Consider the following 21,247-nt stretch of genomic DNA (forward strand, 5'->3'; position numbering starts at 1 on the left):
CAAGTGCACACACATGGGTATGGGAGCAGATGTCACAGGTATGGAAATACATGTCGTGCATACACACACGGACACACACAGCGCAGGGATGTATGTCATGTGTACAAACACAGTAGAGGGATGTGACCTGAGCCAAGACTGGCCAGCAAAGCTTAAGAAAACCAGTGCTGCCCATCCAAGCACAAGGCTCAGGCTGGGCAGTAATGAGGGAGCGCCACCTGGTCTTCCTTTCATGGCAGATCACGGAGTGGTCCCGGCACCGACCACACCTCAGGTGCATCTCAAATTCAAGCTGGGGCCCCCAGGGAACCCCCAAGTCCTGAGGCAGCAACTTTCAAGCAAGAAAAGTCCCTGCATCCAACGCAAACAAAATCCTAAAGAAAATAAAGTCAACCTTACATTCTAAATAAACTATTAAGTTTTTTAATCTAAGTATTATATGTAATAATCCCTCTCACAAAATTGGTGCTTTTTAAATTCTATTTGGAAAAAGAAATCCATACAATGTAAACTCATCTCCTGAACTTCTTGAGCATCAGTCCTCATGCTCATCTCTGCCCTGTCCTCCCCCAGTGCTCACTGTTTCTTGAGTGAACGCATGCATTAAGCACAGCACTTGACACTTTGGAAATTCCACGAGGGAAAAATCTGTGTTAAAATAAAATACATAATACACTGAATTAAAAATGAATTGTTAAGACCACTTACCTAAAGAAAACTCATTCTTACTCATTACTGGAATTCATTAATTACTTAACCCATCTCTAAATAGAACAACATTTAAAAGGTTTAAAAAGAGAAAAAGTAAAGGAATATTCACAGGCAGAGATATGAAAACTGGAAGATTACTATAATCCTCTAACAATTACAGCCAAAACGTAAATGGAAACCTAACGTTTGCTCGACTACATGAAATCACTCAGCGCCCTCTGCCTGGCGAAACTTCCCCTCGCTGGAGCAGCACAGGGAAGGGCTGAACACGTGTAGACTCCACAGCAAAGAGCCGCCCTCAACAGAAACTAGGAAGATCAAGTCACCAAAAAGGATAACTAAGACCCCGCATGATTATCCAAAGAAGGTGCATCTGTATCCTACAGGACAAGCAAGCATGTAACCGAGGGGTTTGTGGTTTAAGCCTGTGGATTCATTCTTCTCAACATGCAACCTCTTTTGTTACAAACATTAAAACTTTACCCACATGAGACATTCACAGAAAGAAAGACAAGATGAAAAGTCAGAGGGCTATGTACCAGATGAAGAAACAAGATAAAACCCCAGAAAAACAACTAAATGAAGTGCAGATGGGCAAACTTCCAGAAACAATAACTGAAATGAAAAATACACTAGAAGGAATCAATAGTAGAATAACTGAGCAGAAGAACGGATAAGTGACCTGGAAGACAGAATGGTGGAATTCACTGCTGTGGAACAGAATAAAGAAAGAAGAATGAAAAGAAATGAAGACAGCCTAAGAGACCTCTGGGACAACATTAAATGCAACAACATTCGCATTATAGGGGCCCCAGAAGGAGAAGAGAGAGAGAAAGGACCAGAGAAAATATTTGAAGAGATTATAGTCGAAAACTTCCCTAACATGGGAAAGGAAATAGCCACCCAAGTCCAGGAAGTGCAGAGAGTCCCATACAGGATAAACCCAAGGACAAACACACTGAGACACATAGTAATCAAATTGGCAAAAATTAAAGACAAAGAAAAATTATTGAAAGCAGCAAGGGAAAAACGACAAATAACATACAAAGGAACTCCCATAAGGTTAACAACTGACTTCTCAGCAGAAACTCTACAAGCCAGAAGGGAGTGGCATGATATACTTAAAGTGATGAAAGGGAAGACCCTACAACCAAGATTACTCTACCTGGCAAGGATCTCATTCAGATTCGATGGAGAAATCAAAAGCTTTACAGACAAGCAAAAGCTAAGAGAATTCAGCACCACCAAACCAGCTCTACAACAAATGCTAAAGGAACTTCTCTAAGTGGGAAACACAAGAGAAGAAAAGGACCTACAAAAACAAACCCAAAACAATTAAGAAAATGGTCATAGGAACATACATATCGATAATTACGTTAAACGTGAATGGATTAAATGCTCCAACCAAAAGACACAGGGTTGCTGAATGGATACAAAAACAAGACCCATATATATGCTGTCTACAAGAGACCCACTTCAGACCTAGGGACACATTCAGACTGAAAGTGAGGGGATGGAAAGAGATATTCCATGCAAATGAAAATCAAAAGAAAGCTGGAGTAGCAATACTCATATCAGATAAAATAGACTTTAAAATAAAGAATGTTACAAGAGACAAGGAAGGACACTACATAATGATCAAGGAATCAATCCAAGAAGAAAATATAACAATTATAAATATATATGTACCCAACATAGGAGCACCTCAGTACATAAGGCAATTGCTAACAGCTATAAAAGGGGAAATCGACAGTAACACAATAATAGTGGGGGATCTTAACACCTCACTTACACCAATGGACAGATCATCCAAACTGAAAATTAACAAGGAAACACTAGCTTTAAATGACACAATAGACCAGATAGATTTAACTGATATTAATAGGACATTACATCCAAAAACAGCAGATTACACTTTCTTCTCAAGTGCGCACAGAACATTCTCCAGGATAGATCACATGTTGGGTCACAAATCAAGCCTCAGTAAATTTAACAAAATTGAAATCATATCAAGCATCTTTTCTGACCACAATGCTATGAGATAAAAAACATAAAAAACACAAACACATGGAGGCTAAACAATACGTTACTAAATAACCAAGAGATCACTGAAGAGATCAAAGAGGAAATCAAAAAGTACCTAGAGACAAATGACAACGAAAACACGACGATCCAAAACCTATGGGATGCAGCAAAAGCAGTTCTAAGAGGGAGGTTTATAGCAATACAAGCCTACCTCAAAAAACAAGAAAAATCTCAAATAAACAATCCAACCTTACACCTAAAGGAACTAGAGAAAGAAGAACAAACAAAACCCAAAGTTAGCAGAAGGAAAGAAATCATAAAGATCAGAGCAGAAATAAATGAAATAGAAACAAAGAAAACAATAGCTAAGATCAATAAAACCAAAAGCTGGTTCTTTGAGAAGATAAATAAAATTGATAAACCATTAGCCAGACTCATCAAGAAAAAGAAGGAGAGGACTCAAATCAATAAAATTAGAAATGAAAAAGGAGACATTACAACAGACACCGCACAAATACAAAGCACCCTAAGAGACTACTACAAGCAACTCTATGCCAATAAGATAGACAACCTGGAAGAAACAGACAAATTCTTAGAAAGGTATAACCTTCCAAGACTGAACCAGGAAAAAACAGAAAATATGAACAGGCCAATCACAAGCACTGAAATTGAAACTGTGATTAAAAATCTTCCAACAAACAAAAGCCCAGGACCAGATGGCTTCACAGGCAAATTCTATCAAACATTTAGAGAAGAGCTAACACCCATCCTTCTCAAACTCTTCCAAAAAATTGCAGAAGGAGGAACACTCCCAAACTCATTCTATGAGGCCACCATCACCCTCATACCAAAACCAGACAAAGATACTACAAAAAAAGAAAATTACAGACCAATATCACTGATGAATATAGATGCAAAAACCCTCAACAAAATACTAGCAAACAGAATCCAACAACACATTAAAAGGACCATACACCACGATCAAGTGGGATTTATCCCAGGGATGCAAGGATTCTTCAATATACGCAAATCAATCAATGTGATACACCATATTAACAAATTGAAGAATAAAAACCATATGATCATGTCAATAGATGCAGAAAAAGCTTTTGACAAAATTCAACACCCATTTATGATAAAGACCCTCCAGAAAGTGGGCATAGAGGGAACCTACCTCAATATAATAAAGGCCATATATGACAAACCCACAGCAAACATCATTCTCAATGGTGAAAAACTGAAAGCATTTCCTCTAAGATCAGGAACAAGACAAGGATGTCCACTCTCGCCCCTATTATTCAACACAGTTTTGGAAGTCCTAGCCATGGCACTCAGAGAAGAAAAAGAAATAAAAGGAATACAAACTGGAAAAGAAGAAGTAAAACTGTCACTGTTTGGAGATGACATGATACTATACATAGAGAATCCTAAAGATGCCACCAGAAAACTACTAGAGCTAATCAATGAATTTGGTAAAGCTGCAGGATACAAAATTAATGCACAGAAATCTCTTGCATTCCTATACACTAATGATGAAAAACCTGAGAGAGAAATGAAGCAAACACTCCCATTTACCACTGCAACAAGAAGAATAAAATACCTAGGAATAAACCTACCTAGGGAGACAAAAGACTTGTATGCAAAAAACTATAAGACACTGTTGAAAGAAATTAAAGATGATATCAACAGATGAAGAGATATACGATGTTCTTGGATTGGAAGAATCAATACTGTGAAAATGACTATACTACCCAAAGCAATCTACAGATTCAATGCAATCCCTATCAAATTACCAAAGGCATTTTTTACAGAACTAGAACAAAAAATCTTAAAATTTGTATGGAGACACAAAAGACCCTGAATAGCCAAAGCAGTCTTGAGGGAAAAAAACGGAGCAGGAGGAATCAGACTCCCTGACTTCAGACTATACTTCAAAGCTACAGTAATCAAGACAATATGGTACTGGCACAAAAACAGAAATACAGATCAATGGAACAGGATAGAAAGCCCAGAGATAAACCCATGCACATAAGGTCAACTAATCTCTGACAAAGGAGGCAAGGATATACCATGGAGAAAAGACAGTCTCTTCAATAAGCGGTGCTGGGAAAACTGGACAGCTACATGTAAAAGAATGAAATTAAACACTCCCTAACACCACACACAAAAATAAACTCAAAATGGATTAGAGACCTAAATGTAAGACCAGACACTAGAAAACTCTTAGAGGAAAACACAGGAAGAACATTCTTTGACATAAATCACAAGATATTTTGTGATCCACCTCCTAGAGTAATGGAAATAAAAACAAAGATAAACAAATGGGACCTAATGAAACTTAAAAGCTTTTGCAAAGCAAAGGAAACTACAAACAAGACGAAAAGACAACCGTCAGAATGGGAAAAAATATTTGCAAACGAATCAACAGACAAAGGATTAATCTCTAATATATATAAACAGCTCATGCAGCTCAATATTAAAAAAACAAACAACCCAATCAAAAAATGGGCAGAAGACCTAAATAGACATTTCTCTAGAGGACATACATACGGCCAAGAAGCACATGAAAAGCTGCTCAACATCACTCATTATTAGAGAAATGCAACTCAAAACTACAATGAGGTATCACCTCACACCAGTCAGAATGGGCATCATCAGAAAATCTACAAACAACAAATGTTGGAGAGGGTGTGGAGAAAAAGGAACCCTCTTGCACTGTTGGTGGGAATGTAAATTGATACAGCCACTATGGAGAACAGTATGGAGGTTCCTTAAAAAACTAAAAATAGAATTACCATATGACCTAGCAATCCCACTACTGGGCATATACCCAGAGAAAACCATAATTCAAAAAGACACATGCACCCCAATGTTCATGGCTGCACTATTTACAATAGCCAGGTCATGGAAGCAACCTAAATGCCCATCGACAGACGAATGGATAAAGAAGATGTGGTACATATATACAATGGCATATTACTCAGCCATAAAAAGGAACGAAATTGGGTCATTTGTAGAGATGTGGATGAATCTAGAGACCGTCATACAGAGTGAAGTCAGAAAGAGAAAAACAAATATCGTATATTAACACATATATGTGGAACCTAGAAAAATGGTACAGATGAACCGGTTTGCAGGGCAGAAATAGAGACACACATGTAGAGAACAAACGTATGGACACCAAGGGGGGAAAGTGGCGGGGGGGGTGGTGGTGTGATGAATTGGGCAATTGGGATTGACATGTATACACTGATGTGTATAAAATGGATGACTAATAAGAACCTGCTGTATAAAAAAATAAATAAAATTAAATTAAAAAAATAAAAGAAGGAAGCAGGCACAAAAAAAAAAAACAAACTTCACCCACATGAAATGATATCACACACACCAGTGACATACAGGATTTATCTCACATGAAAGACAGACAAGTTGTTTAAAATCAAATACATAAAATATTAAGAAGTATAACTTGGCCATAAAATTTTTAAAAACTAATGTAAATGTTTAACATTTGTGGAAAGGAAAGTGAAAGCAAACACACCCGGATATAGACAGAGAAGTTGGCCCTGGTCCGCTCGGCGGCCAGGCTGGGGGCGGCACTCTGGCTGTGTTGAGTGCTGGCGTCCTAGCTGGCAGGTGTCCTCGCATGGCCTCTCCTCAGTGCGTGCAAGGAGAAGGTACAGGGAGCCCTCAGGTGTCTCTTCTCCTACAAACACTGATCCTACTGGATCAGGGCCCCACCCTTGTGACCTTATTTGACCTTAATGACTTCCTTAGAGGCCCATCTCCAAATACAACCCCATGTGGGGTTAGGACTCTAACCTATGAGTTTTGGGGACACACACATTCGGCCCACAACACAAATTACAAGTTTATCCTAAAACTCACAAGCATCCAGAACCTACCAACATACCCCATATCGTGCTTTCAGGGTAAGTAAATGTGCTGCTTACACTAGTGTCGGCTGCAGGCTGAGGAGTGGGCAGCTGAACCGCGTACCTCCAGACATGGGCGGTCTGATCTCCAGAAGCTGAGGAGAGAAAGAGGGGAAATTACCCGAGGTGCAAACGTGCACTGGCTAGGCTCCTGCTAAGTTCTGTACCTGAGGGATTGCAAGTGATTGACTGTACTTAAACAACTACTTCTGAGACTACGTAATGCTACTGACAATAGCAAAAGTGCACAAAGATAATGATTATCTATAAAAATAACCCCCCTTCATCTTAGGATGGAAAGTTGTAAAGGTTCAGAGAAAATTTACAAGCTGTAGATTTTATTCTCCATCTGGCCAACCTAAGAAAACGGAAACCCAAAACTACAGTAACTCAAGGGCACGTTCCCATCCACTGAACCTGGATGCACCCCACAGCTGGCCATGCAGCCCTTGGTACTGAGACCTTGCTATCACCAGCCAGGCCGCAAGGCGATGCTTGGACTTGGGAATGACAGAGGGCAGCTGAGGGGCACAGGCAGGCCCGCAGACATGCGAAAGGGCCACCTCCACTGCCCCCATGAGAGCACCGTCTTAACCCCACCTTCTCTGCGTGGCTGCACAGCTTCCCCGAAGCAGCAGATGGCGGCACGTGTCTGTGGCGTCAAATGGATTTAGTGCCTGACCTGCCCATCTCCCTCCGAGTCAGCGTCCTGTCCAAACCCCTATCTGGCGCTCCACTCTCCAGGCCACTACTTTATGTTTCCATTTCCCACTGCAGCTTCCTGACGTGTCTCGATTTCATCCCTTCTTTCCAGCCTGGTTGTCACTGGTCTCCATGTCTTCACAACCACAAAACAAACGGCCCACATAACTAGGTTCAACTCCTGGCCTCCTTTACTCCCCAGATGTTGATTCAGGCATCCACTAGCTCTGTGGGGGAGGCCTGTTAAAACTGGACCCTCAAAGGACCCTGCCACCTGATCGACTTGAGTGTAAGAGCACTGATTAGTCCCACTTCTGTCCTCTGTCCTGGGGTCAGCAGAACTGGCCCATGGGCCAAATCCAGGCAGCCACCCACCCTGTAAACACAAACAAGGGTCACTGCCCACTGCCATGTCCCCTCATCCGTGCACCATCTCTGCTGCTTCCGTGGCAACGGAGCTGAGCAGCTGTGACTCAGACCATGTGGCCTCAAGATGAAAACAGTTACTTCTGGTCCTTTACAGAAAAGCTTGCTGACCTCTGATCTAGACAAACACTTGTCCTTCAGGTTACCATCCATGTCCCCAAAACACCACGGGGGTCCACAGGTGTCAGACAGTTTTATGGAAAAACTCCTCAATATGATAAGGTGTTATTTTATTTTTTCTTAATTTTTATTTTAATTTATTTACTTATTTATTTTTGGCTGCATTGGGTCTTCGTTGCTGCACACAGGCCTTTTTAAAAAAATTTATTTATTTTATTTATTTTTGGCAGCACTGAGTCTTTGTTGCCGCGCACAGGATTTCTCTAGCTGCGGCGAACAGGGGCTACTCTTCGGGTGCATGGGCTTCTCATTGCAGTGGCTTCTCTTGTTGCAGAGCACGGGCTCTAGGTGAATGGGCTTCAGTAGTTGCAGCACACAGGCTCAGCAGTTGTGGCTCACGGGCTCTAGAACACAAGCTCAGTACTTGTGGCACACGGGCTTAGCTGCTCCCCAGCATGTGGGACCTTCCCGGACCAGGGCTCAAACCCGTGTCCCCTGCACTGGCAGGCAGATTCTTAACCACTGTGCCACCAGGGAAGTCCCTATAATCAAGGTGTTTTTAAACTACGTGAAATGAAAACAAACCCAAGGTACCACAGCTCTTTCCAGGAAAACTGCCTGGGAAGGAGTAAAGATGCGGGCCAGCAGAGAGCCCGACTCGGGGCTGCTAAATTCCTCATCTCTGTGCTGACAGGGCCTCAGAGAAGCGAGCACATTCCCACGAGCAGGAAGAGCAGGTGGCAGGGATGGGCTTCGTAAAAAGACCTCCAGGAGAACGCAGCCGAGTTCAAACTGACATCAAGTCAAGTTCACCTAATTCGCAATCCACTGCTCATTTTAAAAAAAAGTGCCCCTCAGTGTAGTTTTCTTTATACATTTCTCGTGCATTTTGTAAAATATCTACTAACGACTAAGTTCTGTGAAAGGCGTGGCTAATCCTGATGCTACTGATGAGAAAGGAATGATGACACAGCTGTTTTCAGGTCAGCAATAACTGTTCAATAAATAAAAAAACAAAATCAACATACCGGTGAGAGCCAACTGTTCTGATGGATGAAATTTAATGGAATTTACTGCAAAATAAAAATATTACAGAAACAGGTTTAAAATAAGAACGTATCATCAATATTTATTATAATTACAGCATGTATTACAAAGTTAAATTTAAAAACTAAAGGAACTATGATAGTTCAATATTAAATATCTTAATTCAGTTAAACTATGAATAAACATGTAAGTTAAAGAGAACAGAGGTAGTGCCACGTGCCGTGGCCAAAAAAAAAAGAAGAGAGGTACAATACAAAGTAACTAAATATGAACTACCAAACTGCTCAAGAATAGGCTACACAGAAAAAGGATATTAATAATCTATTTTTTATACATAGGGAAGTCACCTAGAGTTAAAAATAAACCAGGATGAAAAAAGAAAACATAAGTATAACAAGCAGAGGCAGATTACAGTGGTGCACTCTGTTTATTGCCTACCCAGCTGCCCACAAGCCCACCCTTCCAAAAACCCAGTCTGTTCTGTTCCAGAAGACTCGGGAACTCAGAGAAGGCAAGCCCCTGATGGCCTAGGGACGGTTTGGATCGGAATGGATCGGGACCAGATGAGGACAGTTACGATACCCTCCCAGTCTCCTCTCCAGATGCAGGAATCTGCCCGAGGTGTCCTGGGGAGGCTCTGGCCCCATGACAATGCTGCCCGGAGACTGACCGGTCCTGAGCCTGCCCGCCTGCCGAGGCGCTCTCCTCAGGCAGACAACGAGAGGCTGGAAGGGTGGAGGCCACTGTTCCTGGTCGGCACCTCCCAGTCACCCCAACACAAGCCGACCCAAGGCACTGGAGAGCCAGCCCACACCCCCCACAGCCCAGACACAGGACGTACAGGGAGCTTCCCAAACCTCAGCAAGTTCTCTCTTCCACTAAGACTCTGCCAGGTACGCCATTAGATCGATACTTTTCTAAGAATCTGAAAAATGCTAGAAGATGCTCTTTTACCATTAACACTAGACCAGAGAGAACTGTGGGAAGAGCTGGTGAAAACTGTAACTGCCTTAAAAATGTTAAATAGAAAATGCCCCAAATAAACACTACTAACAAACAGTATTAATGCTCCCAATTTCAACCTCAATTGTTACTTTCTGGTGTCTATGTGAACTCCAGCAAATTAGTGACGTAAGCAGGAACATTAGTAATACTCACGGATGAGCACGAGGTTTAAGTGAAGAACACAGGCAACGTGCTTAGCCAAGAATCCGGCAAATGGTGGGCGCCAACGACCACCAGCTGCAGGGCCAGTTTATTCTCAGTACTGTTTACACAGACGTTTAACAGCACAACATCACTACATGGGGCGGGGGAACCCCAGCACGCGTGGGTGTGATGAGGCCTTATAGCCCAAAGTCAGTGGGTTGGGCCAAGCCACAGCCCCACCAGCAGCTTATTCACAGCACAGCTAATGTCACTCACAGCAGCCACATGAGGAATAGAAGAGAGGGGGCCAGAGACCACAGTTCCTTATAACAAGCTCCAAGATCGTGTGTGTCTAACAAGACACATGCCCGCCCCTGGCCGGCTCCACTCGGCTCCCCAACGCCAGGGGTTGGGAGGTGTGTGGGGAGAGAGGGCACAAACCTCGGGCACCTCCTCTCTGGAGGCAGCTCCGCCAGTCCACAGGTGGGCACACTCTGCTCAGAGGACCCAAGAGGAAGGTGGCGGGCGCCAGGCACGTCAACCCACCTGCAGGGAGCTGCGCTGATTAAAAACCCCAGGGCTCCACACTCCCCTCCATTACAGTAACTCAGTCACACAATCAGCACCACCAGGTGGAAAAGGCAAAAGCAGGGCGTAAACACGACAAAGACAGTGCCCAAAGCAGCCTGTGCTCTGCTCTCTCCTCAGACTCCTCTAAGTGCACGACAAGTCCAGAAAGAAACAGGCACAAACTCACAGCAACAGAGACGGAAGACAGTGAGAAGAGGCACCCGGGAAACACCAGGGTGCAAACACACAGGTGACCACAGGGGGCCAACAGGACCCAGGGGTGATGGCACCTGAGTGGACATGGGGGTGATGGCAGGTGACTGAGTGGACATGGGGGTACATTTCTAGACTGCCAAGTCCCACAAATGTCCAACACAATGCTTTTTTAAGAAGACCTAAAAAAAAAAATCCTAAAGTCTTCAAGAGACAAATATCCAACTACCTATGAAGGACCAAGATTCAAAAGAGCATTATTAGACTTTTAATATCAATCCTGAAAGCTATGAAAAAAACAAGTCAGGGACTTCCCTGGTGGCGCAGTCGTTAAGAATCTGCCTGCCAATGCAGGGGACACAGGTTCAATCCCTGGTCTGGGAAAATCCCACATGCCATGGAGCAACTAAGCCCGCGTGCCACAACTACTGAGCCCACATGCCACAACTACTGAAGCCCACATACCTAGATCCCAAGCTCCACAAGAGAAGCCCCTGCTCACCGCAACTAGAGAAAGCCCGCACGCATCAACAAAGACCCAACACAGCCAAAAATAAATAAATAAATAAATTTATAATAAATAAAAAAATTTTTTAAAAGCAAAAAAAAAAAAAAAAACACGTCAGCAGAGCACTACCTTCAACTTTCAAAGAAAAGTACTTCCTACATAGAAGACTATACTCAGCCAAACTACCCATCAAGTGTAAAGGTAAAATACATTCTTCAAGCATTTTACAGTCTCAAAATTTTTCCTGTAAGACCCTTTAAGAAGGAAGCTACTGAAAGATAGGCTTCCCTGGAGAAAGAGAAAGAACAGGGTCCAGAAGACAGGAGGTAACAGAGGACAGAGGTGGAGAGAAAGCCCAGGAGGACACAGGAGGTAGACTGCAGGCATCTGTGCTACAGTCCTGGGTACCAACTGTCAGAGGGAGGGGAGGCTTCAGGGAGGGGCCAGAGTGACAGCAAAGGAACACAGACATTCAGGGAATGCCACATGTCAGGCAGATCTGCAGAGAACAAGGCCAAAATAAAAGGCCACTATTCCCTTCAGAGGAAGCCAAACTGGGGATTGCAAGTAAGGTACGTGCTTGGGAGCTGTGAACTATATGGATGCAGCCACAATTAGGTAAAACCTGAACATCCATTTAAATGCAAGTCGAGCTGTAACCATTTCACAATGACAAGGAGCACAGAGGGATGGAGGGAGGAAGTGAGCCAATCTCCTTCTCCTTAATAATAGTCACTTCCTTGTAGAAAACTCCAAAATTAAGAAATAATAAGATAGACTATTTTTTTAAATGGAAGAAAAAAGCAAACTATTTAAAACTGTTAAAAGTGGTTGCCTTTTGAGAAGTGAAAAGAGGAGTGAGGAGGGATGAGCAGGAGACAGGTGTGAATTTTTTATACAGGCTGGCTAACACTTTAATTTTTAGGTTGTCTATTTAGCCTGTCACATCCACTGCAGGCAGCAGCAGCCACCCAGACACAGAGCTGGGGGAAGACAGTGGGTCCCAGCTGGAGGGGACGGCAGACGAGGCAGGAGTGTATGTGGCGGGGGGGGGGGGGGGGGACACGGACATGTTCCATGTGAGAAGGTAGGAGCTGGCTCTCACGCTGAGGCGACAGGGACAGACGACAGCAGGTGCCCTAAGAGGAGGAGGAGCCTGGCCACGGCCCTGACGGGACAGCAGGTACTCCCTCCACCAAGAGGCCAGAAAACACGCAGAGGAAGGGGTTTCACCCAAGTCCGTGGGGGACACACCTAACCCTGGAGGTGGAGGGCGGACACCACCGCCAAGCCTGTCTGCAGGGGTGAGGGGTGAGTGAGCTGAGGGCAGCGTGACACATGGCCTGGAGCCGGGGCGCTGGGAGGAAGAGTGACATCTGCCCACCGGTGCCCGCAGGAAAAAGCCCTGCATCCACACCCACCAGGATCCCAGGGGCTGACACACAAAGCACCTCTGCACCCGAGGACCCTCCCAATGGAACACAGTTCGTGATGCTAGTGCACATGTTCCAGCTCCAAAGTGTGCACGGGTGGCCGGCTTTCTACGCCGCCCTCGGGACGACGCTGTTCAGGGAGCTGAGCTGCCCCTTCGTGAAGCTCACACAGGCAGAGGCAGAGGCCCGGCCCTCCCTCTGAGAGGACGCCCCGTGGTCCCACTGCTCACCTGACCCCACGTGGCCCGTGTACTTGGCGAGGCTCCGCCCCGTCTCGATGCTCCACAGCAGAGCCGTGTGATCTGCAAGATCGAAACGAACATGAGTGAGCTGCTGATTTTATGGTCTTTTTAATAAAAGAGGAAGATAAAAATTCTAAAACTGAGAAGTTACATCACCACCAGTACCTCGTGCAACTGTGCTCAATCTCCTCTGTGATCCAACTGATCGGAGAGGATAGGGGGCCGGTGACCCGTCCGAGGCCACAGAACCGGCAGGGGGAACCTAGAGACCTGAATGCCTAGGCGCTGTGCACTGCCGGCACCAGGCTGGGGACTTGGGACACAGGAGTCACTTGAGTCAAGGGCTCGTTATTTTGTTGAAATATTAAGACTTTTCAGAATATCAAGCTATATTCAAATGCAAGTACCATCCAAATCCAGTTACAAATTATTTGAGATAATACATGCTCTTTGGACCTCTCCTCTCTGGGCACAGTAATAAAAAGATAAAAAGGAGACTTAATAAGGGAAACCCGAAACAAAATGCCGATTATCCAAGTGAGATTTCAGAAATATCAGAAAAGGGTCTCTGTATTCTTTTCTTAAACTGTAATTTCCAAAACAATCTGGGGTGCTCACATATGAACACAGTCTTAAACAAAAGAAAGAACTTTCTTCATCATTCTAATGATGTTAGCATTTCCTCTTTCCACTATAAAAGGTAGGAGCTAGTGAGTAACTTTTCACAGGCTGGCAGTCGTTTTCCACAAGTGAGCACATTTTTAATTTTAGGAATTTTTTTCTGAAGGGTTATTAGGTTACGCACCTTAACTAGCTCTCAAAAGCATCTCCTCTCCAGTGAGGAGAAAGGGGGGTCTCTCTAACGCCACCCTGGGGCTCCTGACGGCGGACTCCTCTACATGCTTAGGTTTCAACGCCGCTCGGCCACTTCCGCTTCCAGGGCAGGCCACGCCCGCCAGCAGTGAGGCTGGTGTGGACTCACCGGCAGACGCGGTCCCCAGCACCACAGGCTGCGTCCTCGCCACACTGACGTCCCAGATGCCATCCCTGTGGCCGATGTACTCCTTCACGAGCTGGCACACTGCCCTGGACGTGGTGGTCTTGAAGCTGGAGACGATCTGAAATTGTGATGGGAATTTACTGAGCAAATGTGTTTAAGTTTAAAAAAAATAAGACAGCATGTCTTGAAGATACATAAATCACTGAATAGAAAATTTTAAATGTTACAGCAACACAACATAGGTGCAGCTGGATCTCACATAGCAGGAAGGAAGTCCTTACGAAGGCCTCGGAAGAACCCCACGATCCCCCCACTTCCAACGCTTGCCTACCTGTGTACCTTACATGTCCTCCCCACAAATCCAAACCATCAGACAAAATTTCCAAATTTTCAAAAAAAGAAAAACAAAAAGATGTAGCAGGACACGAAAAAGTTAGGAAGATATACCCCAAACCCTTAACACTAATTATTCTTATTATTTGGGAACTTGTGCTCTTTTATTTTTGGTAATTCATACCAACCACATATTATCAGGAGGAAAAGAGTCCAAGGTAGGGGAGGAATCAAAAGACAACACTTGTAACAAATGAGGTTACTGAGCGCGGGCTCGGCACCGGCCCTGCACTAGGAAAGGGCTGTCGCTCTGCTCCTGTATGACACAAACAGCAAATAATTCTCACTTCCTTTTATAAGTGCACGAGGAAGATGCTAATTAAACACAAAGAGTTTGGTTTCTAAATTGTCTAAGATAAAAGATGGCTTTTCAGCTTTTAATTAAATTAGAATAATGTAAATTAATCAGAATACTGAAACCGTAAAATCAAGTGAAAAAGAAAAATGGGTGGTATTACAGAGCTGTTTTAAACACTGATTTATTAGCAAAGCCCTAAAAATGTATCTAAATTTATTTTTAGTATAAAGGTTTAAAACACAATCCACTGTTCCACCACCTCAGGATGAGCCCTCAAATGATTCCTGATACAGTGAAAGGCTAAAACAGATGAACAATGGAGAGACCCACTCTTCCACCAGTTAAATAAACAGGCTCCACTGACTGGGTTTAAATTTAAAAGGAGGGCAGGATACAATATGAGCTTCCAAAAGGAAGAAGGCCTTGCTCAACCTCACACCCTCACCTTCCTCTTTCTTCTGAAAGCTCATATCCCACCCAACCCAACAACGCAGTCCCTCCACAAGGAAAAGTGCTTTTGTGCCTCCGGTGCCCTTCAGACGCCTTTAGGAGGGGCGGGGGCAAAGCGCACGGTGAGCGGTGGGAAGCTTCCCAGACAGCACTGTTACGAGACACGAACCGCCTCGACTTGACCAGCAGAAACTGGGGTCACGGCCAAGACTCGTGCCAACTGCATTTCCAAAGGAGTATGGGGAGAGGGCGTGCAGTTGATGATACTGAGCAAACGGTCTCAGGTGCTGCTTCCAGGTGTCCGTCACACTCTGACCACCTATGAACTACTTTAAAAATGTGGACTCAGTCACAACTGCAAAGAGGCCCACAGGACAGACTGAATTACTCCCAGGGAACATTTGTGATGGAAAAGCAGAAGGATGCTTCCGAATTATTCTGTACTGAGATACAATTTAAAGTGCTCTAAAAACCCAAAACAGGCTTTTTCACAGCAAAAGATACTTATCTCTATAAAAACCTGTGTGAACAATTTCACAAGTTCCTGTAAAGCGGTTTGCCGGTTAGAATGTGGCGCTGCCCCAGCAGGCCTTAGAGCTGCGTCCCAGGCCCCCAGGAAGGGTGGGTCTGCGGGGGAGTGAGAAGCCTGCCCGGCTCCACCATGAGAACCCACGCTGTGGCCAGGGCAGAACACGCCTGGTCTCCATGTTCACCTTCACTCTTTAAGGTGGGTGCACAGCGCTATGAAGATGGTTTCTTCTAATCCAGATGAATTTTTAGTCTCTAAAATGACTGGGGCTTTAAATATGTCTAAACACATTCTATTAAAGCAATTATTGTACATATTTTTACCTTTGCCCAATTCTTAAGTTTTACTACTCATGGTAAGGGGTAACTCTATATAATCCTTTCTTCCTCTACTTCAGAAATTATCACAGGGACTTCCCTGGTGGCGGAGTGGTTAAGAATCCGCCTGCCAAAGCAGGGGACACGGGTTCAATCCCTAGTCCAGGAAGATCCCACCTGCCACAGAGCAACTAAGCCTGTGTGCCACAACTACTGAGCCTGTGCTCTAGAGCCCGTGAGCCACAACTACTGAGCCCACATGCTGCAACTATGGAGGCCTGCACGCCTAGAGCCCGTGCTCCTCAACAAGAGAAGCCACCGCAATAAGAAGCCCGAGCACCGCAACGAAGACCCAACACACCCAAAAATAAATAAAATTAAAAAAAAAAAAAAAAAGAGGAATGATCACGAAGTTTTGGAATTCTAAGACCATACACTGTATACATGAACTGGAATAAACAATATAATTCAAAACAATATAACAAGAAGTTAGATAAGGAAGAACATAACACCACTTGACATTTTAAAGAAGTAGTTTAATGTTAATTTATTAAAAACTGCAAAACTACTAAGTGTAAGCTAGATAATACAGAACAAAAAAATTTTAATTAGCCACTTACACTCTAGAGTAATCAAAGGAAACAAAAAAATGTCAGCAATATTCAGATTTTTAAAAAACAAAAAATTACCAAAGACTTTCAAATAAGCAGAAATAGCGTAAGACTGAAGCTGCTCCTTGAATTGCAGTTCATCTCGCTGTGGATATCATAATAAGTAACTTTAAGCTGAAGAGAGCAAATTGGAAAAGTAAAAAGCTAACATTAACTATAGCCTTCACAGCAGACTCACCACAAATTTCAACTTTTTTCTAAGGTTTAGCAAAAGTAATGTACACTCATTAAGGTTAGCTAATTAATTTATCTTTTGTTTATTCCAAATACTCCAAAGTGGTGATGCACACAAAATTACCTCAAAATATTACTTCATAACAGTACTCTCCCACAGATAAATTAATTCCCAAATAATTAAATCTTTGCCACTTTAAGAAGGTCAGAAGAAGATAATTTTTAAAAAAGCAAAATATGACAAATATCTCTATTTGCCTTGGACACAGACCTTCACTTCTTGATCATACTTAGAAAATTAAAGAAGAGGTGAACTAAAATGTAACTATAGCTCAGAACCTAACTTCCACTGCTTTATACCCATTTATTAGCTTCTCCAAATTCAGAATCTCCATATCAAGCCAAATAACAATACAAAATGTACTTTCCCACAAAAAAAAACCATAAACCAAAAAAAACACATAATGTATCAGCCGCAGTAACACAGGTAACATTCAGGTATCTATGCACTGCGGCCACTTAACATCGACAATACTCCTTTTAAAAATTAGGTTTCTCTATCGCACATATGTGCACACCCTACATACACGTGACAGGCTGAGAGCCACAAGTACCTTGCTGGTGGAGGCCTTGTAGGTGGTCTTCAGTTTCTGAGAAAGCTGGCTGGTGCTGTGACTGGCTGCAGAGACACAGAACCAACCGTCAAGACAATCACACAACCAAAGCACCATGAACGTCAGAGCTGGGACAGGGAGACAGCTCGCCCCACCTTCTGTTCCACACAGGAGGACAATGCAAGCCAGGGGCGTGGGACACGGGGCTTCCCGAAACCTCCTCTTCCTTCTACACCCACACCCGAATTACGTTATTCCAAGTCCTGATGACTGCAGAAAGGAAGTGAGTCCTGTCCTCCACTAAATTCCAAACTCCCTCCGAGCGTAACGTGTAGGGTGAGCCCTGCGGGAAGGCAGCCTTACCTTTGGTTTTGAGTTGGCCCTTACTCAGCTCTGCCCCATCGATTGCTTGTCCTTCGGCAGCTAAACGGTCATTAAGAGTCTCAATTTCTCTGCGCACTGAAAAGTAAAACATGTACTTTTGATGTATATTCACCAAATCCAAAAGTGAGCACATAAGAATGTTATACATTAGTACTGTCTAAACAAACACAGGAATGATATCCCAGTAAACAAGGTCACATTTACAGAGTTCCAAAAAACTCAAGACATCATTCCAAAATTAAAAATCCCACTACACTTCCCACACCAGAAAGACCTTGTGCTATCGCGTCCTCAAGCAGGGCTCTTGGATTTCAATATAGTTTGTGTCCTTTGTACTTTATTCAATGCACTTAAAAATGTTATTCTGACACTGTCCAAAACTCAGTGAAACACTTACAGTCTAGCTGAGAACACTGAAATTGGAGGAAAAAACATACAATAACAAAACCTTACTATTGCTGCCTGGCACCACAGAGCACAGTGAGGATTATATACCTCAAAGATTAAAAATTCAAGGGGGGGGAAAAAAAAAGAAACAAAAATTAACATTTGGGAGTTCCCTGGCGGTCCAGTGGTTAGGACTTGGCACTCTCACTGTCAGGGCCCAGTTCAATCCCTGGTCAGGGAACTGAGATCCCATGAGCCACGCATGCAGCCAGCACTTGGGCTCTGTGCCTGCCGCCGCCCAGGCTGCCCACGGTGTGCTGAGGCTACAGGGAGGGTGGGGAGGGTGGTGTGGAAGGAAGGCCGAGGGCAAAAAGGCTCGGAACAGATCCAGCCTGAGCATTTGGACATGTTCACAAGCAGCAGGAAGCCACTAAAACCGTTAAGCAACTGACAGTGTAAACTCCAAGTACCTCCAGCATTAGTCGTTTGTAACCCTATAGTTTTTCTTGAACAAACTGCATCAACTCATAAAACATAAGGCCTTAGATCACAATGGAAATTCAGTAATACCTGGGTTGCTACAACTCTCATAACAAACCCTTAAAAATCAGATGCAGTACACGGTACCTAATTTTTATTTGATAAAAAGCTGGAATAATTACTCACTCTGTAAATTTTCAAGGTGGACTTATAAGAGAACCCAATATTAAAACATTAAATTTTCCAACAGCAAAGTTTAAATGACACAGGATTACACTGTCTTCACCACTGATTCACACCAATTACTTCCAGAGTGAAAAATATTTTAACAATGCAAATGCTGTTTATTAGTATTCAATTTTTGGAAACAACTTAAAAAACATGAAAATCCTGATTATGGTTACATTTGCATAATATAAATTTTATAAACACAAGCCCTATAAAAATAACAAAAGCTGGACTTTCCTGGTGGCGCAGTGGTTAAGAATCCGCCTGTCAATGCATGGGACACGGGTTCGAGCCCTGGTCCGGGAAGATCCCACATGTCATGGAACAACTAAGCCTGTACACCACAACTACTGAGCCTGCGCTCTAGAGCCCGCGTGCCACAACTACTGAAGCCCGCACGCCTAGAGTCCGCGCTCCGCAGCAAGAGAAGCCACTGCAATGAGAAGCCCACGCACCACAACGAAGAGTAGCCCCCGCTCACCGCAACTAGAGAAAGCCTACACACAGCAACGAAGACCCAACGCAGCCAAAAATAAATAAATAAATAAATAAATTTTAAAAAATTATTAAAAAAAAAAAATAACAAAAACTGAAGATAATGGAACAGTGAGAGGGTAAAGAAGGACAGGTTTATTTCCCAACGCTTGACAGTGAAGCATGAATGCATGTGGCCTAAGGCTGACATGGCTAAAATAGAAGATTATTTAAATTTACAAAAATTATCATGACCAAGAAGCCAAGGCAGCCCACAGACGGACCCTGCCTTTCTGACCTCTGCTTTCTTAACTGTGGCCGTGGATGCCTGGCTACCAGCTCCAGAGACACATAGAGAAAATTCCCTGTCCCTCCTCTTAGGATTTGATGATCTGGCTGCCAGGACAGGACGACATGCAGGAGAAGGGAAGGAGAGCTGCGTGGGGAAAATCATTTCCAGGCAAAAGCAATTAGAAAAACCTTTCATCAAAAACTGCTATGGTGGGCTTCCCTGGTGGCGCAGCGGTTGAGAATCTGCCTGCCAATGCAGGGGACACGGGTTCAAGCCCTGGTCTGGGAAGATCCCACATGCCGCGGAGCAACTGGGTCTGTGAGCCACAATTACTGAGCCTGCGCATCTGGAGCCTGTGCTCCGCAACAAGAGAGGCCGCGATAATGAGAGGCCCGCGCACCGCGATGAAGAGCGGCCCCCGCTTGCCGCAACTAGAGAAAGCCCTCGCACAGAAACGAAGACCCAACACAGCCATAAATAAATAAATAAATAAATAAATAAATAAATAAATAAATAAATAAATAAAGTGAAAATCTTCACTAATTTCTGTTAAAAAAAAAAAAACAAAACACTGCTATGGTGAATGACACAGGTAATGGATCAGACGTGCCAGGAACTTCCCAACCTATCCAACTCTAAACTAGCATCCGGGCAGCATCCTTGGATTCAGAGAAAGTGGAAGTCTCTGTATCAAAATCACTGCTTAAGTGTTAAGGCTGGAAAGTTGGAAACTATGTCCTTAAAACTTAACAGACATTTAAAAAAAGAGGATAAAGTCCAAAACAAAACAAAAATTATCATGAGAAGAACTAAAAGCAAAATATGCAGAAAGTGTTTTCCTTTGCAGTGCGGGACGGGCCTACAGGCAGGGGGTAAAGTTAGATCTTTCCTTCTTACACTGCTTGACTCTTTAAGCAAATGAATGCATTGTTTCTAAAATTAAAAAAAAAAAAAAAAACCTAAAGCCAAGCTAATTAAAAATTCTTTTGATTTACCTTTAATAAGTCAAACAGGTAATACACACATTTTAGGAAATTCTCTAAACACAGTATATTTTAAAGAAATGAATTGTTTTCTTAATTTATAGTATACTTTGTGTAGGAAAAGTTATAAGATGCATTCGTTCTTCGTAAAATCATAATTCAGATTGCCAGGTGTGGTCAGCAGAATACTGCCTGCCCCAAAGATAACCTGTGAACACATGACCTGGTGGCAAAGGTGCCCTGCAGGTGTGACTGAGGTGAAGGACCTCTGATGGGAGATGATGCTGTGTGACCCAGGCGGCCCATCCTTCCCACGTGTCCCTAGGAGTGAGTCAGAGATGAACAAGGAGGACGCTGCCTGCCACTGATGGCTTTGAAGATAAAGAGGAAGGAAGGCCATCGAGCCAAGGACCGGGGGAATGCCAGCAAGATGGGGGCCTCTGTCCTCACACCACAGGGAACTGAGATCACAACCCAAACCAGCAGGAGACA

The 21,247-nt window shown here is 43.6% G+C and overlaps 1 protein-coding gene across 3 annotated transcripts in view; it reads right to left on the reverse strand.

The window, feature by feature from the left end:
• Positions 1–21,247, reverse strand: part of WDR37 (WD repeat domain 37) — a 55,882-nt gene that overhangs the window by 19,324 nt on the left and 15,311 nt on the right. For all 3 annotated transcript variants that reach the window (XM_059912239.1, XM_059912240.1, XM_059912238.1), the window contains exons 4-9: positions 17,891–17,986; positions 17,528–17,592; positions 14,064–14,199; positions 13,070–13,141; positions 8,948–8,992; positions 6,690–6,766 (exon numbers count right to left, since the gene is read on the reverse strand). In XM_059912239.1, coding sequence (XP_059768222.1) covers positions 6,690–6,766; positions 8,948–8,992; positions 13,070–13,141; positions 14,064–14,199; positions 17,528–17,592; positions 17,891–17,986 — 491 coding nt within the window. The remainder of the gene's footprint in view (positions 1–6,689; positions 6,767–8,947; positions 8,993–13,069; positions 13,142–14,063; positions 14,200–17,527; positions 17,593–17,890; positions 17,987–21,247) is intronic.

This window comes from Balaenoptera ricei, chromosome 2, assembly GCF_028023285.1.
Source record: "Balaenoptera ricei isolate mBalRic1 chromosome 2, mBalRic1.hap2, whole genome shotgun sequence".
NCBI lineage: Eukaryota > Metazoa > Chordata > Mammalia > Artiodactyla > Balaenopteridae > Balaenoptera > Balaenoptera ricei.